A 22,841-nucleotide genomic window follows, 5' to 3' on the forward strand; every position below is an offset into this window, starting at 1 on the left:
ACGGTTGAATTTAAAAAATATTAATTCGAGATGTAGTTTTTGAACGAGTGTAACTCGTGGTGTAACTCTTCGGGTGTAATTTGATCCCTCCTCATATATATATATATATATATATATATATATATATATATATATATATATATATATATATATATATAATATATATATATATATATATATATATATATATATATATATATATATATATATATATATATAATATAATATATATATATATATATATATATATATATATATATATATATATATAATATATATATTATATATGAGGAGGGATCAAATTACACCCGAAGAGTTACACCACGAGTTACACTCGTTCAATAACTACATCTCGAATTAATATTTTTTAAATTCAACCGTTGGATTGAAATGTAATATCATATAGATCATACCTATAAAGTTTGAGCTTAATCTATAATGATTTACTATAACATCAAGATATCCAAAGATTAACGTCAAAATGAGCTTTCGTATAACGTTAATTTTGATGTAATTCAATGACATAGTAAATCATTATAGATTAAGCTCAAACTTTATAGGTATGATCTATATGATATTATGTTTCAATCCAACGGTTGAATTTAAAAAATATTAATTCGAGATGTAGTTATTGAACGAGTGTAACTCGTGGTGTAACTCTTCGGGTGTAATTTGATCCCTCCTCATTATTTATAATATATATATATATATATATATATATATATATATATATATATATATATATATATATATATATATATATATATATATATATATATATATATATATATATATATATATATATATATATATATATATATATATATATATATATATATATATATATATATATATATATATATATATATATTCGGGTGTGATTTCGGGTTTCGGACGTGGGTTTCACACTACCCAAAGCCGCACCCGAAATATCGGGTGGCACCCGAACCCAAACCCAGTCAACTCGGGTTTTCACCCGTTGACTCGGGTTCGGGTGCGGGTGGACCCCGCGGATTTGGGTCTGTTTGTCATCCCTAGTTTCTTTAATCAATCAAATTTATTGTTCATTTGTTAACATTTAACATAACAATAATGACATGTATTTGCTAATTTTTTTTTATAAATTATTTTTTACATCAAAAGAAACTACAAGATACAAAAGATTAGATGAAAACGAGTAGATGAACAAAAATAGCAATTATTAGTCAATGGAAATTATGCTAATTGCGGTATTAATAAATTATTCATATAACACATAACAGATTTAGTTACTAATTTTAAACTCTTTTTAACAATTTTTGCATTTTGATCCGCGTATATTTGATTTAAAAAAATTAGTTTCATAGTTTTTTAAATTAAACTCAACCTTTTAAATGACACTGATTTAGAATAAATGCCAAACTAAAAAACATATATCAGTCACTAAAAGGTAGTTCTCTAATTGCAAATTTGCAACATTCTCTTTATTTTGGATTTCCTGAACAGTATTTGTTATTTGTTTTTTCATGGTTAAACTTTGACTGGTCTACACAAAACCTCCAAAAACTCAAAACAGCTCTGATTTTCCACTTAGTTGAGTAAACTATTTCAAACATCTCCTTAATAGAGGGGAGAAACAGAGAAATAAATAAAGAAAAAAGAGACTGCTTGCAATAAAGACTCCAGATTTCTATTTCTACTTCCACACATATATTTATAAATAAATATTGGGTCTCATACAACAATCAAATTCAAAGGAATAAGCGACTTGTTTTCAAGTCACAACATAAATGTGATTTAATGAAATTACAGATTACTCATGAGACTCTGAAACATGACAAAATTAAGATGTTTGCCATATGCTCCAGACAATTCATTTGCCACTTCAACATACAATCATATATAGTATGAATAATCACGTTTAAGGGAAGAAAGAAAATAAAGTAAAAAACTCGCCGAGCCGCAGAACTTCCTTCGTTAAAGAACTAATATAGTAAGACAATTGTTTCAGAAATCAGCAAACACACCAAAAATATCACCATTGACGTAATCATTGTCCACCAAACTGACCAAGAAGTAGCTGCTTCCCACCTGCGACACGATTAGAAAGAATCAAATAGGTTCTATAGTATTTTTAAGAAGGTTATGTGAAAGCTTTAAAGGATTCGGTTGTCGAAAAACTAACCTCTTCAACTAATTTCCTGGATGGGTCGGCCTCAGGGTACAAGCTAGCCCATCCTCTATACCAACTTTCAAATGCCTCATCCTTCCATGCGCTGAAGCTGACAGGATCTACAACGGTTGGTTGGGATATTTCCTTAGCTGAGAAGACTCCCCATGTCACAGCATTCACATCGGCTTGGCCGACATTAGATTTCCAAACTCCTTCTTTGTTCACAGCCATATAAGTTAGGAATGGGCGTTCCTTGCACTTCTCAATAAGTGCGTCCAGTTTTTCCTTAGAGCAAAAGAACTCTAAGTATGCCTTCTGATAAACATACCCACCAGGTCCACCCCAGCCTGGGCAATATGTCGAAACAAAAAGTTAGTGCATCAACATATGGATGATATCAATACGCTCAAATTTCAATCATAATTTCATTGGACATTCTCACCCGGAAATTATCGCAATTTCATATCTAACTTGTATAAGAAAATTTGTCATATATAATTTGCACAAACTAGAATGCTCTGATCCAGTATTCAGAAATAAACCATTCATGGGTACAAAACAACATCCCACCTACCTACAGTAGGAGAATCTGACTTTTCCCCATTGACTGCTGGCTGGCTATTAATGGTAAGGAAGCCCTTCGTGTTAATCTTCTCCAGGTGCTCGTTTATGATCTTTGTCTCTGGTTGAAGACCATCAAGTTCTGACCAAGGATTGGTTCTCAACTTTCCCAGGCAAAACATTCTGAATCTCTGATATGTAACAATAAACAAAAATTTAGTTGATCCTGCACGGTGGTTAAGATTGCTACATAACAACATTCCAAGTTCCAACTACAGTAATTCTACCTCATAAATATCTTCAATGCTTTTCAAGGGAACTGCCCATTCTTCAATAAGCTTCTTGTCCTTTGCACGTGGCCGCAAGAACTGCACATTATAAAGATGTTAATATCAACAGTAAACAAAAAAAAGGTGTCGATAAGGCCTAGCTCAACTGGAAAACACTAATATTTTTAGGCTGGAGACGTTGTCCCAGGTTTGAACCCAGGACTTCAGAGTTGTGTGCATGGGTTTCTGGTTGTTATTGTCAAATAAAAACTAAAGTGTAACATCAACATATTAAAGTCACTAAATCAACATATTAAAATCACTAAGTTGTCATCTGTACCTGATAGTCAGTTAATGCACCATATGAAGGGTTACCGGCATCACCCCAACGCCCATGTGGGTATTGATCCCATCCTATGGTCCTGGATATGTAGCTTTTTGGACGATTTGCCCTACAATAGTTGGTTTAGAAAGTGAGAAATGCTTTAAACCAATACAAACTCATTTACTCGGGATCAACACAATAGCTGCAACCATAAAATACCAAAAGATTGGGCGGACATCTTCTTTAATACGGAAAACATTTGTAGGGCGTCTCCAAGGTAAGGATCTAGAAATTTTGGATTCTTCAATTAAGCCAAGGCCCTGCAAGCAATAAACCAATATCAACTTTAGTAAAGTCTTGCCAAGATAACGTGAAAAAAATGTTAGTTATACAATTATTCATTCACATACTTTCACACCCAAAACTCGAGGTTTTGAGATATAATAGTATATTAGAATCTCTATAACCAAGTGGGATAAAGTTTGATCCTTATTGCATACATTCTTCCAATAAAAAATTGCCTTTCTCCACAAAGTTGACGTGTGCATTACCACACTCTAAGTCTGAAGGACTTTGCGGGAAGGTGGCCTTTTAGATTTAAAATCAGTCATGTGTTCACTAAACAGTTCAATCTTTCAGGATAGTTTGTTAACGACAAATTGACAATATACATATCACAAGCTAGAATGTTGTATGAAAATAGAATAACCATTAGTATCGCCAATGCCGATTTCTCCATATTTAGCGTGTAAAGATGCACTGTCTTAATTCCATGAGCCATAATTTTTTTGCACATTTCAATTCCCAGGTGTATTCCATAAGCCTTGACAGCTTCTTCATTGTCCTTGATTGGCTCTAAAGCAGCCATTATCTCAGCTGGTATCTAGATTCATTAAAAATGAAACAATATATCACAACTCATGACATTGACTAACAATTCAAATCTGTAAAAAGCTAACATATAACAAGCCTTCTTAACAATTAAGTGTTTATCATGCCTTCTTTGTGGAACCCAGGGTCCTTGAGATTATATAATATTTAGAAAATTTAATGCTTGAAGGTCTATAAAACGAATTGTGCTTACCTTTGTTTTACAAAAACCAGTCATGCGGATAAAGCCCTTGTAATTGTTAATGGGCATAATACCAGGCACAATAGGACAAGTTATTCCAATTTGGCGACAATCGTTCACAAATTTGAGGAATATATCAGTGTCATAAAATAACTGGGTGACAATCAAATCGGCTCCAGCATCAACCTATAAAAGGATCATAAGCTCAGAATACGAGATCAAAAGTAAGACAGCAAGATGAACAAAAATTCCCTGCAATGCCGCCTTGGCAGCAGCTCACCCCGGCCTCTTTAGTTTTGCAATTTCATTTTCTATTTAAAAGGGAAAAAAATAACTTTGCATGCATCTTTTATGATTTATCTTTTTCTTTTCCTACATGTTTAAGCATGCTAGTCACTGATTTAAACAATTACCAAAAATTGCATTCTCCAACGGATAATAAATAAAACTTTTGAGTAAAAAGTGTGGATTCTGATTTAGAGACAAGACCTTGCTCTTCAAGTAAGCAAGATCATTTTGATAACCTTCCAGTGGAGCCAACCCATCATTTCCAATAACATCTGGATGTGCCTCTGAAGAGAAAGACAACATATTATGATGGTGAGAAGAGCATAAAAACATAGTTGAACGTGATAATAATGTTGAAAAAATAATATCATAAGCAAGAAACCTGGATAACCAGCAATTGTAATGCCAAAGTAGTCGCCGTATTTGCTTTTGATATGTTTTACCTGCAAAATCAGCAACCACAAAATCAAGACTCAAGACCAGACATCTATGTCAAATTTTATGAAACTAAGCTTTAGGTTTTATCATCAATAGGAATGGAATATAATGTTCCATAACTTATTGGAAACTGATGTTTATACATTCGAAAGCATGGTTTGTAAAAGGTGTACTTCTTTGCAGTTGCAGGTTTTGATTATTTTTCTATGTTGAGAGCAGTAATAATTTGAAAATATCCCCAATACATTAAGAGTATCCCGAGTATGAGAAGAATTAGTATCATCTTTTCATATGTCATCTGGCAAGATGAATTAGGCAGTGTCATGTATCTGTTTACAACGGAAGAGCGTTACCTATTGAAGGGTTTAATGAAAATATTTTCTGAGAAGTAGCTCGAACAGAAATCAATTTACCAAAATAAATGGAGCCCAAGAATTTAAAACTTATTGAGAGGTAAATGGAGTATGACTTAAGGCCAATGATGTCAGATAACGGTACCAGCCACTCACAAATAGAAATGTTAAGATAGCAACTGATGAACAAATTATTCCAAGAAACAGAAAACTGCTAGAGAAAGAATATGTTGGAACTAGGAATGATTCTTAACACGGCGCCTAATGCACAATCAATCTAAACTTTCAAGCACATTGTGTGCATATTCAAGTGAGGGTTTCACAAACCTGATTTAGAATGAATTTTATTTAGTTAAAAGACTAATATTTGGATATTTTTCATTCTGAAAACAAGTTTGATCTAAAACTTGCAACTTTTTCAACCAAACTAAAAGTTACTTTTGTTAATTTCATCTAATCAAATCAAGGGCTGAAGGCAAAATCGATATAGATATAAAGCATCCAAGCATACTAAAATCATAATAAAATAAAAAAACTTTTCACATCTCACTCAACCATGTATCTAATAGAAAACCATAACAATAACAAAAAAGACCAAAAAAACATTAAAACAATGCTAATAGTAATACCATTTCAACATATTATCTTGAAACCCCAATAAATCAACACTAGTCCTATCAACAAGAATTAATCTAGAGTTAAAAAACAACCATACCAAATCGCGCGCGCAAGCAAATCCACCTTCAGTCTGAACAAACTTCTCCTGACCATGAGGCGGATCTCCCCTCAGAGCAAGCACATTCTGGATCCCATTACCCTTAATAGTCTCCAGAGCATGATCAATCTTATCCACAGGCATATTAGTGCAAGTAAGATGCATCATAGTCTCAACACATATAATATTCTGCATCTTGTTCGCAATCTCCAACGTCAGATCAGCAGTTGTTCCTCCAGCACCCCAAGTAATATCACAAAATGAAGGATTGTGAGCAACCATTCTGTCCATCCTCTCAAACAAATTATCAACTCCATCTTCGGTTTTCGGCGGAAAAAACTCGAATGAAAAAACTACTCTGTTTGGATCCGCCGCAGATCCTCGAATTTTGTCTATCACCTTCATTTTTATTGTTTATCTATAAATTTCTCCTGAAGCAAGTAACAGACAAAACTAAAATCAATAATTAACTAATTAAATCCTATGAAGCACAGATCCCCGAACCGACGCTAGTAATAATTTGAAAAAATGAATAAATTAATGTAATCAGATGCATCAGTATCGATTTCAAATATCGATACTGACACGACACTGACGCATAGACACTCCGACCTTTTTGGAGGTGTCGGTGCTAGAGAGATTAAATTAATAATTAGATCAGGTAGATCCAGCAATTAACTAAGCAATTTCATTAGCAAAAATAGAGGTTTCTGAAATGGTAATTACTTTTTTTTTCTTACAGATCTAAGTAGAAAAAACGGTTAAAAGCGAATTGAGCGTGAATTTGGAGAGTTATTGAAAAGAGTAGAAAGATTAAGGAGAATGATAATTGAATAGTAATGAATGATGAAAGAAAGAGGAGGTGTTGAAACGTACCGTATGGTTAGGAGTGAAGAATGTGAGGTTAGGAGGGAGAATGTGAGAGCGAAGCGCGGAATGTGAGGAAGTGTATTGTTGTTATTTATAGGTGAATGATTTAGATCTGTGTGACTGAGAGAAATGGTGGTTGGTGGCACTGGGTTACCGGCTATACTAACCTCGTTAATCTGAGATATGTATTCAAATTTTGTGTCATATACTATCGACAAAAATCTCTTATTTAATTTCTGATATAGAAGTTTAATTCTTCTTTTTTTACTTCTTTCAATTTTATTTTTATTTTCTAAAATAACTAACTATGTTTTTTTTATATTAAAATGATTTAAAACACACATAAGTATTTTTAGAAAATCCATTAAAAACTCTGTATTTTCATTGAACTAAAGAATAAAAGATTATAACATTATTTTAAATTAAATTAAAACACTGAAAGAATAATTGTATTCATAACCATTAATCGATATTTGAGTTAAGTGGTATATATTTGGAAACCGAAATGAAAATGCGTTTTGGGTGTTTGTGATATTCGCTTGGTAAATTTAGCTACGTTAGGTTAGGTAAGTGGAGGTGGAGGTTGATTTCGAGTGAATTTGATCTCACTACTAACACATTTAACCACAGTTAAGGTCCGTGGTGAAGTAACATGTGGTTGTAAGTGGGCTACTTACAAACACGGTCTATTGGTGGTGGTAATAAGCTGACAAGCTATTTACCATGAAATTTAGTAAACAACTGTTAGTCTTCTAAATAATAATGATTTGGTTGCTTGTATGATCGACTAGATTGATTCTTTAACATATGTGCCTATGTTGCTAAATCTTGTCGTAGTTTATGTTTAAAGGTGAAGATTTTGATATGAGATCAAATTCTTCAAAGTAATGTAGAAATGGTTTGTAAAATGAAAAGGAATGTAAAGGAATTCGACAAAACAGTAAAGTGCATGAAAATAACTCAATGTAATTAACTTTGCATTGAATAAAAAAATGATATTTCATATGTACGTTTCACTCAGTGACTCTTTTCTCAACACGCCAGATACTTTGAGTAACGTGAGTTTGTATACATTTGAACACCCGGAATCTTTACCCTAGAACCCCTATTTATACTCAATCAAAATAACTATCTCAAATAGTCTTTCCTTCAGAAATCAACATGTTTTCAATCTGCATGTATCATGTCTTTAATTCGCTTTCACATGTCTTTAGCCAATAGATAAGGCCAAAAAACAGTTATTTAGCCTAATTTTGAATTCTCATTCTTCCAGTCGAAATCATCCTTAATCCACCTGATATTTCACTAAGTCCCTTAATATGACTGTGTCTATAGGAACTTTGATTAGCCTTTTGTAGTACAATATGTAAAAATACATTTTCATCACATATCTTGTCGAACTAAATATCAAAAGATCAAATAAGGCATTCCAAATCTATTCAAATTTCTTCAATTATTGTTCAATATATGTTAGACGATGACAACTTATCTAGAGGAGGGTGAATAGATCTCCAACTTACAAAAAAATAGATATTAAAGGTTATGAAAATGTTTAGACTATGGCAAGCGGAAGTATCGTGTTTAGATTGAAAGTCGTCTAAACTGAACCGATTATTGAAACCTCAAATATGTGTGCAACCCTTTGTATGGAATAACAATGATACAATCAATTAACAATTAAATTCTCACTTAACAATTTTAATGTGACCATTAAGCAACCAATTTCCAATCAATTTAAATACAAAAATTAAAAGAGTCAAATTATCGAACACTTGGTATGCGATTGATTTTTCATAATTTTCCTTTAAGTTTGTTTATATCAAAATCCTTTTACAATCTAATCGATTGTAAGTCAATCAACAATGTTCAAAACAATTACCGGAAAATCGTTACAAATCAATCGCTCAATCAATGTGTTTAACAATTTAATAATGGAAATTTAAACTCAAGATATAAAGAGATGGGGAGAGAGTCAGAGAGAGGGAGAGAGAGGGAGAGAGAGAGATAGAGAGATAGAAAGAGAGAGAAGACACGAGGAGTTGTTTAGGCAGTTCACCGATCGTTTATGTTATGGCTACGTTTGCCCCCAATTTCAATTTTGGAATTGAGATATCAATCTTACTATGCAAGAAATTATTTACAAGAGATGTCAAGCAATCCAACCCTAAAAACCTTATGTTTGATTTTGATCCTTGCACTTCTCTTTCCTTGATCTGAGTTTGATCAAGTCACCCAACAAACACCAATTAATTCACCGTCTCACGCTACTCTTTTGCAAGAAACTGTCGTTCTTCAAAGCCTTCACTCGGTCGAATCAAAATTGCGAGTTGTTATCACCTAAGATTACCAATTAATTCACCTTATCACGTTACTCATTTCCCAGAACCATTCGTTCTTCAAAGATCTTCACTCAATCAAATCTAATTGTGTGACTCTAGTCGAAAACCCCCAAATCGAATCGGTTTTCGCTGACACTTTGAGGTTATTTTAATTTCCAATAAAAATCTACTTTCTTTCAATTATTCTCTTTGATATTTGTTTGCTTAATTCGATTTATTTTAGGATTGGTTGATTTATTTCGATGATTGCATGTATCTATACTTTAATCGTGTTTGCTTAATCCGCGTATGTTTATCTTGTTTTCTTAATTCACGATTGATATATCTAATTCATTTGCATAATTCAGAAATTTGGAGCATACATCATATAATATCAATTGCGCTTGTATGATTGTTATTATAATCGAAAAGGGAATAGAAAATCCATTTAGGAATTGGGAATTATTTGGGTCGATGATAAGTTGGGAAACTTAAACAGTATAAATCATTTGAGCTTATTTTGACAATCAATTATTTGCACTATTTTTCTTAATCGAACAATCCCCTCTAATCGTTTTCAGTTGGTTAAAACTTGTACAAGAATCCTTGTGATATGATACTCAAGTTGTCGCTACCATAAACTATATTTCAAGAAAATACTCATTATTTATCTGTGTGCGGCAGGGATCACCAACCTTAGGTTATAACCAACCTATATTGAATGTTATCAACCAAGTCTAGATGGCACCCAAACAACGAATGATTATGTATTCTTTATTTGTGTGTATGCATAAAGGTTGAAGATGATGATCAATCTTAGTATGTGTTTATAGTTTCACCCTTTCAAAAATATTCATGTATGATGTATTTATAATGGTGCAGGTTGGAGGCAAAAAGGAATGCTTAGAAGTTGAAAAGATATGCAATTTTTCAGAAAATTAGTTGCATGTGTCGACACATGTAAGTCATGTGTCAACTCATATTATAGCATGTGTCGACACATATCAGGTCATGTGTCGACCTGAGTGTTAAAAGAAGCTACATGCTTTAAAAATGCAGCACATGTGTCTACCTGAAATACGTATGTGTCGACACATAATGATAATTTTAAGAGTGTGTTTCGACCTAAAAACGTGTGTGTGTCGACACATTCAAACAGAAGCTACATGCTTCATTATTGCAGTATGTGTATCGACCTGAAGCATGTATGTGTCGATACATGCACTTGTATTTTGAGTGAAAATTGACTTTTGAAGCATGTAACTGATTTTTAAAGCCTTGTAATTGGTTTTTGGTGCATGATACTTTTTCGAACATGTTCTAAGTGTATTCTAAGTAGGATGGAAATAGACCATACCGATAACAGGGGCCTACAAGCTAACCTACATAGGCGCAGGCTAGGCCACACTTTTTCTTTTAAATAGAAAAGGCCCAGGGACGAAGCTATTTGATTCAAAGAGTGGCCCCATGCTGTTGGAACAAGAATTGTTCTGATCAATATTCTGTGTTTTGATGATAACATTATGTATGAATTTTGTATAAGACAATGTGGTACTCTAATCCTTTGCATTTTCCATTTCAGGAAATTTATAAAGAGTACGCATAAATCAGCGCTCAGAAGCAACTGACTCAGAAAGTTCTAGATGGCTTCATCAGAACATGCTCTGGCAAGACATCAGAAGATGGTCATGCAGAATCAGAACATGAATTGGAAAGCATCAGAAGAATGAAAGTCAGAAGAACAAGCTCTGAAGTTCTGATGGTATCACGCTCAAGCTCTTCAAAGTCAGAAGACAGAAGATGCTCTGCACCAAGCTGGTTGACTCTGATATTCAAACGTTGTTATCTACAAAATCTGAGTCCAGAAGAAAGTACAAGATGATAGGCTGAAACGTCTAATCTCTGGCTGACAAAAGGAACGTTAGAAGCTACAAAAGGCAAAGTCAGTAAAAGTAGCAAAAGTAAGGCTCGAGGTAGTTGACAAAAGTGTGAAACATTAAATGCCGCATTGTACTATTCACGCAAAGCATTAAATGCTCCCAACAGTCATTTCCTCTCAGCGCCTATAAATAGAAGTTCTGATCAGAAGCAATATACAAAACTTGCGCAAATATACAGAATTGCTGTCAAATTCAAAAGCTTACGAACTTCATCTTCAACCTCACAAACTCTTGTAATATTTAATGAGTGTTAAGCATAGAACTTAAGAGAAATATCACGGTTGTGATTACAACTTTATTAGAAGCACTTAAACTCTTGTAAACTTTATTTTACATTGATTGTAAAAGGATTCCTAGAGTGATTAGGTTGTGATCAGGATACTCTAGAAGATTTATAGTGTTTCTAAGTGGATAACCATTGTAATCAGTTGGATTAGTGGATTAAATCCTCAGTTGAGGTAAATCACTATAAGGGGGTGGACTGGAGTAGTTTGGTTAACAACGAACCAGGATAAAAATCATTGTGTTGATTTTTTTTATCTTCTAAATTTTTGAGATACACTTATTCAATCCTCCCCCCCCCCCTTTCTAAGTGTTTTTCTATCTTTCACATGCCCCCACCAAAATTGCCACATTTTTAGTAGTAATAATATTAATGACATATTCTAATATTAAATATGTTAAGAAGAAGTTTTCATAATAGCCCCACTTATTCAAGGAGGATTGAATAATGTAATTTCTCACACTATCATTCTATTATAATTACTCGTATTTTTAATTTTCTATTTTAAATAATTAATTTTATATAATCAATAAAATAAATGTTTTTTTCACTATCATCCTATTATAATTACTCGTATTAATTTTCTTTTGATTTTTTTAAGCACAAATAAACCATTTTTATATTTATGTTTTTATCAATACAAAGTGCTTCCTTATTGATCTCTTAAAAAGTAAATGATATATCTTTTTTATTTTAAAAAAATCTTTTAAAAGGTAAAACTTTAATTTTTATTTTTATTTTTTATAATTTTTTTATTGTTGTAATAAGAGTAAAAAATATAATATTGCCATATTGAGCTTCACATTGTGTTAATGGTAGAAAATTATTATTATAGTTTTCTAGTTCTCGTTCAAAAATCGTATCCCTGAAAAGGGCTAGGATTTTTTATAACCTCATTTAGTTAAAAAGGCTAGGCCTCAGGCCCAAAAAAAAAACATTTAAAGTCTACTAGGCCGGTCTATTTAAACAAATATGAATAATTTTTTATTATCATTATGTTATATTTTGTACTTTGAATTAAAATATATAAATAAAAATTGGTTCTCTTGAAGAACTTGTGAAAATAAGATAAAAAAACCTGATGAACATTGTTTTCATAAGTTATGTTAAACAAATAGTCTCACAGAACTTATGCTAATAGGTAAGTTAAAATAAGTCAATGCAAACAAATTTTTAGTCTCTTGATTTTTAGTTAGTTAGTTAGTCTATTTAAACATTATTTTAATTACTTATTTAAATATGTCTAAAACAAATAGGATAACAGGCTAACCAGGCCTTCAAAAGGCTAGGCTCAGCCCTAAAAATAAGCCTACGATAGGCTACAGGCCAGGCTAAGGCTTCAGTTTTTTTGACAGATCAGGCTTAGACTTTTGGGAAAGCCAAGCTCGGCCCAACCTATTTCCACCCCTAATTCTAAGATTCCTAATGCGAAGGTGCACATACCAACTCTGAGATACCGTTCAATGTACATAAATGCTAAAGTTTTTCCTAAATTTTGGCATCATGCAAAACATATAATTGGCAAGTGAACTCACAACATAAACCATGTCAAAAATATCCAGCTAACAAATCCCCCCCCCAATGTTGATTTCGATCAATGGGAGAAAGAGATATTTTTTAACATTTCAATGCTTATGTTTCTTTCACTATTCTAACGTCATGGTCGTCATGGCTACTTTTTTCAAACGTCTTTTCAAGACGTGTAATCCATTTGAAATGTAATGATGATTCCCACTCCCTAGGAAAACACAGGCCACCACAAAATCAATCGTCAGATCATTTTTTAGAAATTAAATTATTTCTTTATTATACTATAAATTCTTCCTCCCTCACTTTTTACTTTTTCTTTCTCTCACCTCCATACTTTCCCTGTATCTTCTTTCTTAAAACCCAAAAAAACAACTCAAGTTCACCTTCACTATTGTCATTTCTTCAACCATGGTGGCATCAAAATATAAGAACAACAAGGATGCAAAAATCTCCAAAGCAGCTCTGCCACTTGCTCACAAGATTTTAGGCCCTCTACTCATGGGAAACCAAGAGTATGTTCCTGAACCTCCTCTGTTAGAGGAGAAACTTCACATTTATAAGTTCCAGGTAATCATTCTTTTCACTATTTTTAGGGAAACCCATGCGTATATGGGTCATATTCCTGACCCCAATATTAGCGCTGAAAAACTGAAGGAATTCTTTTTCGCTTATTACTAAACTAAGTTGATTACTGGTTTGAAGAAATCAGCGACTAAAAATGATGATCCTAAGGCTAAATTCATCGATGAGATGAAGAAGCCTAGGAATAAACCCCCAGCTGACGTCATAACATCAAAAGACACAAATGTTATCGAGGTAGACAACCCCATAAATGTAACACCCTTCTAAACCCCGCGGAAAATTAACATTAAAATCAGAGTAAAACATGAAGAAGGGTATTACAACGCCAACAAAATAAACAAATATTCATGTCATGCCATAAAGGACGATAAACCAAAAATTATTCAGGTAGCATGTTAACACAGCGGAATATTCTTAACAACTGAATAATTAAACATCTGGAGTCGAAGACTCATAATTCAACTGTAAACCATAAACAAAACAGAAGTCTATCAGCCAATTCTAAAATAACATTCTCGGTGTTACACGACCAGAGCATGACACAGACCCAACTGACTCTAACGAACTACTTGAGGAGCTAATCCTCACCAAGTACACAAGCTACTCCTCAATCTGAAAAATAACAACAGTAAGGGTGAGTTTCATTCGCATTAACAAATGTAACAATACAACTTCATCCATACATTATTCACCCAAATCAATTATATTTAGATAATATAGCAACATTCGTCAATTACAGTCATTCATACCAAAATACACACAAATTATAACATTGGACAACTTCCATTCATGTTACAATTATACACAACAACCTAATGCAATGCAACTAAATGCATGTGGTACCAAACATGGGATAACCCATCTCACCGATCCACCACCATAAAGATTCGGCTACTTCTCTCACCAATTCCACACAATGGGAATTAGCTACCGTTGTCCCACCACCATAAGGGATACAGCCCACAATATGATTATGAAATGCATGCATCACATACCGCATGCTAATCATCAACACCAAACAACTAAACAATCATAATCATCAACCGATGCAATAACAATATAAGCCACCACAACCAATTAAATCAAGTGTTTTAAATTAAATTCGAGTCACAACTCAAAACACTATTTTATTGCATAAATCGCTTAATTAGCTTCACTGTGCTCGAAACGGCACATCAAACGGACTAACAGTTAAAAAGTTATACATCGTTAAACTTAAAAAAAAATCCCAAACAGCAACAGCACGCGGCACCAAGCTTGGTTCGCGGCGCGAACTGAGCGTTCCAAAAATCCTTGGCTCTCTGCCAAGCTGTTCGCGGCGCAAACACCTGTACGCAACGCGAAATGAGAAAAAATTACGCCTTCGCGGCGCCAACACAGGTACGCGGCGCGACCTGTGCGTATCACAACATCCTGGCATTCTGTCCACCTGTTCGCGGCGCCAACCCTGTGCACACGGCGCGAACCGGCGATTTCAGAAACCCCAACCTGCAGAAAACAACATTCTATACCTCCCAAATGCTCTCAAATCTAACCAGTACGAATTTCAGAAAAATAAACCACACATACGACATAAATTGCACGTTTACACATACTTCTAATCATGTTTAACATCATTATTCATCACCAATCATCATTCACAACCTAAATTGAATCAAAGTTCTATAAACCCCAAAACCCCAAACCCGACATACAATCCAATTCGGAATCCTAACATACAAATTCTATTGAATCATTCATACAACCCATAATAGAGGTTAATGAGAAGAATCCCCCCTTACCTCGATGTCGAATTCTTGGATGCCCTTGCTCTTCACACTTGCTCTTCTCCCAATTTCACGTTCAACTCTTTTCTTCTCCTTTTTGGTTCTCCTTTCACAAAATCCTCCTCTTTTCTATTTTATGAAAAATATAACCTTGTTTTAGTAAAAGGCTTTGCAATTGACACACCCCCCAATTGCTACTTGCGACACTGGCCCATTAGCCTCATCAATCCATATTTCTCAAATAATTCAATTAATTCTATTATTTAATAAAAAAATTAATTAAATTAAATAAAGAAATTTATGGGGTGTTACAACCCTCCCCCATTAGAAAAGTTTTCGTCCTCGAAAACATACCTTAGGCAAAGAGTTCCGGGTAGGAGTCCTTCATCTGGCTCTCCAATTCCCATGTAACATTTCCATCGGCTGGTCCTCCCCAAGCTACTCTGACCAACGCTATCTCCTTGCCACGCAATTGTTTCACCTTCCGATCTTCAATCCTCATAGGCAAAACTTCAACTGTCAGATTATCCTTTACCTGTACATCATCCACTTGGATCACATGCGACGGATCAGCAATGTATTTCCTCAACTGCGACACATGGAATACATCATGCAGATTTGCAAGCGTCGGTGGCAACGCAATGCGATACGCCACATCTCCTACTCTTTTTGAAATCTGAAACGGACCAATAAAACGCAGAGTCAACTTTCTTGACTTTTGAGCTCGTCCGATACCAGTAGGGCTGGCAATGAACCAAGCTAACTCGAAAATAGTTTGAAACTCGATTCGAAAATTAAATCGTTGAACTAGGTTCATGAACCAAATGAGCTGAGTATGAGCTAAAAACTAAGTTCGTTAACTAAATGAGATGAACTTGAACTATACACAGTTCGACTCGTTTGGTTCATGAGTCAACTCGGTTATATATGTGATAGATTATATTGTCTTTAAGAGTAGGTTTGAAGATTTGCTATAAATCTTAGTATCAATTTTATTTTAATCTAACGGTTATAATTGATCATTGATATTCTCAAGTGAGAAAAATATTTCTACAAATAATTATACAAATAAAATTAATATCGTATAAATTTCAATCTTATAACTTTTATTTTATTTCTATATTTTTTATTTAAAAAATATTAATTTAAATTGTCAAATATATATATATATATATATATATATATATATATATATATATATATATATATAAGTAGACTTTAAAAAATTACTTTTAAGTCCGTGAAATAAGCGAATTGAACTTAACAAAAGTAATCTAACGAGTTGAACCGATATGTTCGTGAACTTCTAATAAGTCGAGTTTGAGCTGAAAAAAGTTCGTGATAAACTCGAACTCGAACTCAAACTCGGCTAATTCCTAACGAGTCGAGTTTGAGCTGAAAAAAAAGTTCGTCTTAAACTCAAACTCGAACTCGAATTCGGCCAATTCTTAACGAGTCGAACTGAGCTGAGGCGAGTTTGACTCGACTCGACTCATTTCCAGCCCTAGATACCAGTCATAGGAGTAACTCTCATAAACACGTGATCCCCTTCTTGAAACTCAAGTGTTCTCCGCCTCTTGTCATGATAACTCTTCTGACGACTTTGAGAGGCCTTCATCTTCTCCTGAATCATCTTAATCTTTTCCGTCGTTTCTTGAACAATCTCTGGTCCAATCACCGCACTTTCGCCTGATTCGTACCAACATAAAGGCATCCTACACCTCCGACCATACAAAGCTTCAAACGGAGCCATACCAATACTCGAGTGAAAATTATTATTGTAAGTAAATTCGATCAAGGGTAGATAACTATCCCAAGTACCACCTTTTTCTAACACACAAGCACGCAACAAATCTTCTAGCGATTGAATAGTTCTTTCTGTCTGTCCATCCGTCTGCGGATGATAAGCAGAACTCAATCTCAGCTTAGTACCCAGAGCCTTCTGCAAACCTTCCCAAAATCTGGATGTAAACCGTAGATCTCTATCTGACACGATACTCGAAGGAATACCATGTAGGCTGACTATCTTCTCAATATATAATTGAGCAAGCTTCTCCATCGGGTAATCCATCCTCATTGGTATAAAATGAGCAGACTTTGTCAACCTATCCACAATAACCCAAATGGCTTCATCGTTCTTCACCGTCTTCGGCAAACCAGAAACAAAATCCATAGATATACTATCCCACTTCCATTCTGGAATAAATAACGGTTGCATAGCTCCATATGGTTTCTGATGCTCAATCTTCGACTTCTGACAAGTCAAACAGGCATAGACAAATTCAGCTATTTCCTTTTTCATTCCAGGCCACCAAAACAGCTTCTTTAAATCATGATACATCTTGGTAGCACCAGGATGAATACTCAATCCACTACGATGTCCTTCTTCGAGAATACTCTTCCTCAATTCGGCAACATCAGGAACACAAACACGACTACCAAACCTTATAATACCATTTTCGTCAATTCTAAATTCACCTCCCATGCCTTGGTTAATCAGAGTCAACTTATCCACCAACTCTACATCAGCTTTCTGACCCTCTCGAATCTCTTCCAAAATACCACTAGTCAGCTTCAGCATTCCCAACTTAACACTGACAGGAGTGTCTTCGCATACTAAACTCAAATCTCTGAATTGTTCAATTAAATCCAATTCTCTTACCATCAACATAGACATATGCAAGGACTTCCTACTCAAAGCATCGGCAACCACGTTTGCTTTACCCGGATGGTAATTCAGCCCAAAATCATAATCCTTAAGGAACTCTAACCACCTTCTTTGCCTCATATTCAGCTCTTTTTGATCAAAGAGATACTTCATACTCTTGTGATCGCTAAACACTTCAAACCTCAAACCATACAGATAATGTCTCCACAACTTCAATACAAATACCACTGCTGCCAATTCTAAGTCATGAGTCGGATAGTTTCTCTCATGCACTTTGAGTTGTCTCGACGCATAAGCGACTACCTATTGATTCTGCATTAGTACACCTCCTAATCCCAACAACGAAGCATCACAATATAAAACAAAAGATTCCTCCGGATTCGGCAAAATCAAGATCGGCGCACTAGTCAACCTCTTCTTTAACTCTTGGAATATATTAGAATATCATCGATAAATACCACCACAAACTGATCCATGTAAGGATGGAAGATCCTATTCATATACTCCATGAAAACTCCCGGCGCATTAGTTACTCCAAATGGCATCACTGTATATTCGTAATGGCCATACCTTGTTCTAAATGCCGTTTTCTGAATATCGTCCGTCTTCACCCGAATCTGATGATATCCCGACCTCAAGTCAATTTTGCTGAACACACTCGCACCAACCAATTGATCCATCAAATCATCAATCCTCGGTAATGGATACCGATTCTTGATAGTAACTTTATTCAGCTGTCTATAATCCACACACAATCTCATAGAACCTTCTTTCTTCTTTACCAACAACACCGGCGCACCCCACAGCGACACACTAGGACGAATGAATTCTTTTTCCAGCAACTCTTCTAGCTGACTCTTCAACTCTGCTAGTTCAGATGCCGACATACGATACGGCGCCATCGACACCGGACTAGTTCCAGGAACTAACTCAATAGCAAATTCTACCTCCCTCTCTGGCGGTAACTCTCTTACATCTTCTGGAAAGACTTCTGGAAATTCACATACTACCGGTAAGTCACTACTCACCACTTTCTTCTTCACTTCCATGGATGCAATCAACATAAACACGGCAGCCCCGTCCTTCATTGCTTCATCCACTTGTCTAGCAGTCACTGCTACACTCTCAACACCGACATCTTCCGGAAAAATAACCGTCTTCGTGAAACAGTTGATATGAATTCGATTAAATTGCAACCAATTCATACCCAGGATGACATCAAGTCGTTCCAACGGAAGGCACACTAAGTCCATTCCGAACTCTCTACCAAAAATATCAATTGGACAGTTCAAACAGGCAAACGAAGTAGTCACTGAACCCGACGCAGGAGTGCCAATGATCATACTTCCATGAATATCAGATATTTCCAAGTTCAGACGTTTAGCACAATCCAACGAAATAAACGAGTGATTTGCTCCAGTATCTATTATTGCAATTAAAGGAGTGTCATGGATAAAACATGTACCTTTAATCAATCGATCCTCTGGAGTAGTCTCTGAACCTGATAAAGCGAAAACTTTACCCCCAGCTTGATTCTTCTTTGGCTTAGGACACTGTGGACTAATATGACCTTCTTCACCACAGTTATAGCAAGTCACAGTCCTTCCCTTGCAGTCAACAACAATGTGGCCTGCTTTACCACACCTGTAGCACTTCTTCTCTTCGCTCTTGCACTCGTGAACACGATGTCCAGGTTCCCCACACTTAAAGCACTTAACAGGAGCACTAGAGTCTCCCCCACTAGGCTTCTTCCAACTCCCAGCTTTATAATTACCTCTACCATATGGTTTACCACGGTCCATAGGCTTCTTCCCTTTCTTGTCGACTAACTCGCGAGAGTGAGATGACTTCAGCTTGAGGTTATCCTCTTCATAGATCCTACTACAATCCACCAAATCTGTAAACCGACGAATCCTTTGGTACCTGATTCCCTGCTTAATTTCATCGCGGAGACCATTCTCGAACTTAACACATTTCGAAAATTCGCTCGCTTCATCATTGTTATAGTGGACATAGTACTTGGTCAGCTCAACAAACTTTGAAGCATACTCCGGCACCGTCATGTTACCTTGTGTCAGCTCCAAAAACTCAACTTCTTTCCTGCCCCGAACATCCTCAGGTAAGTACCTCCTCAGGAATTCTCGCCTGAATACAGCCCAAGTGATCGCTACACCTGCAGATTCAAGTTCATCTCGACTAGCCATCCACCAATCATCAGCTTCTTCAGACAGCATGTGAGTCCCATACCTCACCTTCAGATTTTCAGCACAATCGATCACTCTGAAGATCCTTTCGATTTCCTTCAGCCACCTCTGAGCGCCTTCGGGATCGTGCGTGCCTTTGAATAACGGAGGATTGTTCCTCTGAAAACTATTAAGCTGCCTGTCAGCGCCAATACCAGCTCCATTGGCATTCCCTCCTAATACACCAGCAATCACGCCCAGAGCCTCAGCAATCGCGTCGTCATTTCTTCCTCCTCTCCCAGTCATTGTTCTGCTAAATATCAGACAATATTCATTAGAACAAGAAGTATCGACAGTGTCAACTTTACACTAATCGTATACGAAGGATTAACCAATGCTAAGACTCTGACTCAACGATCAACTATGCTCTGATACCACTATTGTAACACCCTTCTAAACCCCGCGGAAAATTAACATTAAAATCAGAGTAAAACATGAAGAAGGGTATTACAACGCCAACAAAATAAACAAATATTCATGTCATGCCATAAAGGAATGATAAACCAAAAATTATTCAGGTAGCATGTTAACACAGCGGAATATTCTTAACAACTGAATAATTAAACATCTGGAGTCGAAGACTCATAATTCAACTGTAAACCATAAACAAAACAGAAGTCTATCAGCCAATTCTAAAATAACGTTCCCGATGTTACACGACCAGAGCATGACACAGACCCAACTGACTCTAACGAACTACTTGACGAGCTAATCCTCACCAAGTACACAAGCTACTCCTCAATCTGAAAAATAACAACAGTAAGGGTGAGTTTCATTCGCATTAACAAATGTTATAGGAATATAAACAATACAACTTCATCCATACATTATTCATCCAAATCAATTATATTCAGATAATATAACAACATTCGTCAATTACAGTCATTCATACCAAAATACACACAAATTATAACATTGGACAACTTCCATTCATGTTACAATTATACACAACAACCTAATGCAATGCAACTAAATGCATGTGGTACCAAACATGGGATAACCCATCTCACCGATCCACCACCATAAAGATTCGGCTACTTCTCTCACCAATTCCACACAATGGGAATTAGCTACCGTTGTCCCACCACCATAAGGGATACAACCCACAATATGATTATGAAATGCATGCATCACATACCGCATGCTAATCATCAACACCAAACAACTGAACAATCATAATCATCAACCGATGCAATAACAATATAAGCCACCACAACCAATTAAATCAAGTGTTTTAAATTAAATTCGAGTCACAACTCAAAACACTATTTTATTGCATAAATCGCTTAATTAGCTTCACTGTGCTCGAAACGGCACATCAAACGGACTAACAGTTAAAAAGTTATACATCGTTAAACTTTAAAAAAAATCCCAAACAGCAACAGCACGCGGCGCCAAGCTTGGTTCGCGGCGCGAACTGAGCGTTCCAAAAATCCTTGGCTCTCTGCCAAGCTGTTCGCGGCGCAAACACCTGTACGCAACGCGAAATAAGAAAAAATTACGCCTTCGCGGCGCCAACACAGGTACGCGGCGCGACCTGTGCGTATCACAACATCCTGGCATTCTGTCCACCTGTTCACGGCGCCAACCCTGTGCACGCGGCGCCAACCGGCGATTTCAGAAACCCCAACCTGCAGAAAACAACATTCTATACCTCCCAAATGCTCTCAAATCATACCAGTACGAATTTCAGAAAAATAAACCACACATACGACATAAATTGCACGTTTACACATACTTCTAATCATGTTTAACATCATTATTCATCACCAATCATCATTCACAACCTAAATTGAATCAAAGTTCTATAAACCCCAAAACCCCAAACCCGACATACAATCCAATTCGAAATCCTAACATACAAATTCTATTGAATCATTCATACAACCCATAATAGAGGTTAATGAGAAGAATCCCCCCTTACCTCGATGTCGAATTCTTGGATGCCCTTGCTCTTCACACTTGCTCTTCTCCCAATTTCACGTTCAGCTCTTTTCTTCTCCTTTTTGGTTCTCCTTTCACAAAATCCTCCTCTTTTCTATTTTATGAAAAATATAAGGCTTAAATACACTTTTCGTCCCTGTAAGTTAGCGTGTTTTTGATTTTCGTCCCTGTAAGTTATTTTTTTGGGTTTTAGTCCCTATATCTTACTTTTTGCTTGAGGTTTAGTCCCTAAAGCCAAAATCCGTAGGAAAATCTGCAGGTTACCTGCGGATTTTCTTGTGAAATTTCCTACTGATTTTGATTTTAGGGACTACAACTAACGCAAAACTGAAATATAAGGACTAAAACCCAAAAAAATAACTTACAGGGACGAAAATCAAAAACACGCTAACTTACAGGGACGAAAAGTGTATTTAAGCCAAAATATAACCTTGTTTTAGTAAAAGGCTTTGCAATTGACACACCCCCCAATTGCTACTTGCGACACTGGCCCATTAGCCTCATCAATCCATATTTCTCAAATA

The 22,841-nt window shown here is 35.5% G+C and overlaps 1 protein-coding gene across 1 annotated transcript; it reads right to left on the reverse strand.

Moving 5' to 3' along the window:
• Window positions 1–1,666: 1,666 nt before the first annotated feature.
• On the reverse strand, window positions 1,667–7,225 carry LOC131595752 (methylenetetrahydrofolate reductase (NADH) 2-like). The gene is made up of 12 exons (XM_058868219.1): window positions 7,050–7,225; window positions 6,174–6,604; window positions 5,050–5,110; window positions 4,869–4,951; window positions 4,392–4,565; window positions 4,017–4,190; window positions 3,527–3,627; window positions 3,323–3,434; window positions 3,001–3,081; window positions 2,727–2,904; window positions 2,165–2,499; window positions 1,667–2,070 (listed from the first exon to the last, which is right to left on the reverse strand). The coding sequence occupies exons 2-12, from the start codon at window positions 6,576–6,578 to the stop codon at window positions 1,987–1,989; spliced, it is 1,788 nt and encodes a 595-aa protein (XP_058724202.1). The 5' UTR covers window positions 6,579–6,604; window positions 7,050–7,225; the 3' UTR covers window positions 1,667–1,986.
• Between the last annotated feature and the right edge of the window lie 15,616 nt (window positions 7,226–22,841).

Source organism: Vicia villosa, linkage group LG4 (genome assembly GCF_029867415.1).
Source record: "Vicia villosa cultivar HV-30 ecotype Madison, WI linkage group LG4, Vvil1.0, whole genome shotgun sequence".
Lineage (NCBI taxonomy): Eukaryota > Viridiplantae > Streptophyta > Magnoliopsida > Fabales > Fabaceae > Vicia > Vicia villosa.

Bases quoted from the DNA above. Each gene is read 5' to 3' on its own strand.
- LOC131595752 (XM_058868219.1), bottom strand. From the start codon at position 6,578: ATGAAGGTGATAGACAAAATTCGAGGATCTGCGGCGGATCCAAACAGA. The intron at 4,566-4,868 runs GTCTTGTCTCTA...ATCCTTTTATAG, and splicing joins TTGCTTACTTGAAGAGCAAG to GTTGATGCTGGAGCCGATTT. The intron at 2,071-2,164 runs GTTAGTTTTTCG...ATCGTGTCGCAG, and splicing joins CCAGGAAATTAGTTGAAGAG to GTGGGAAGCAGCTACTTCTT.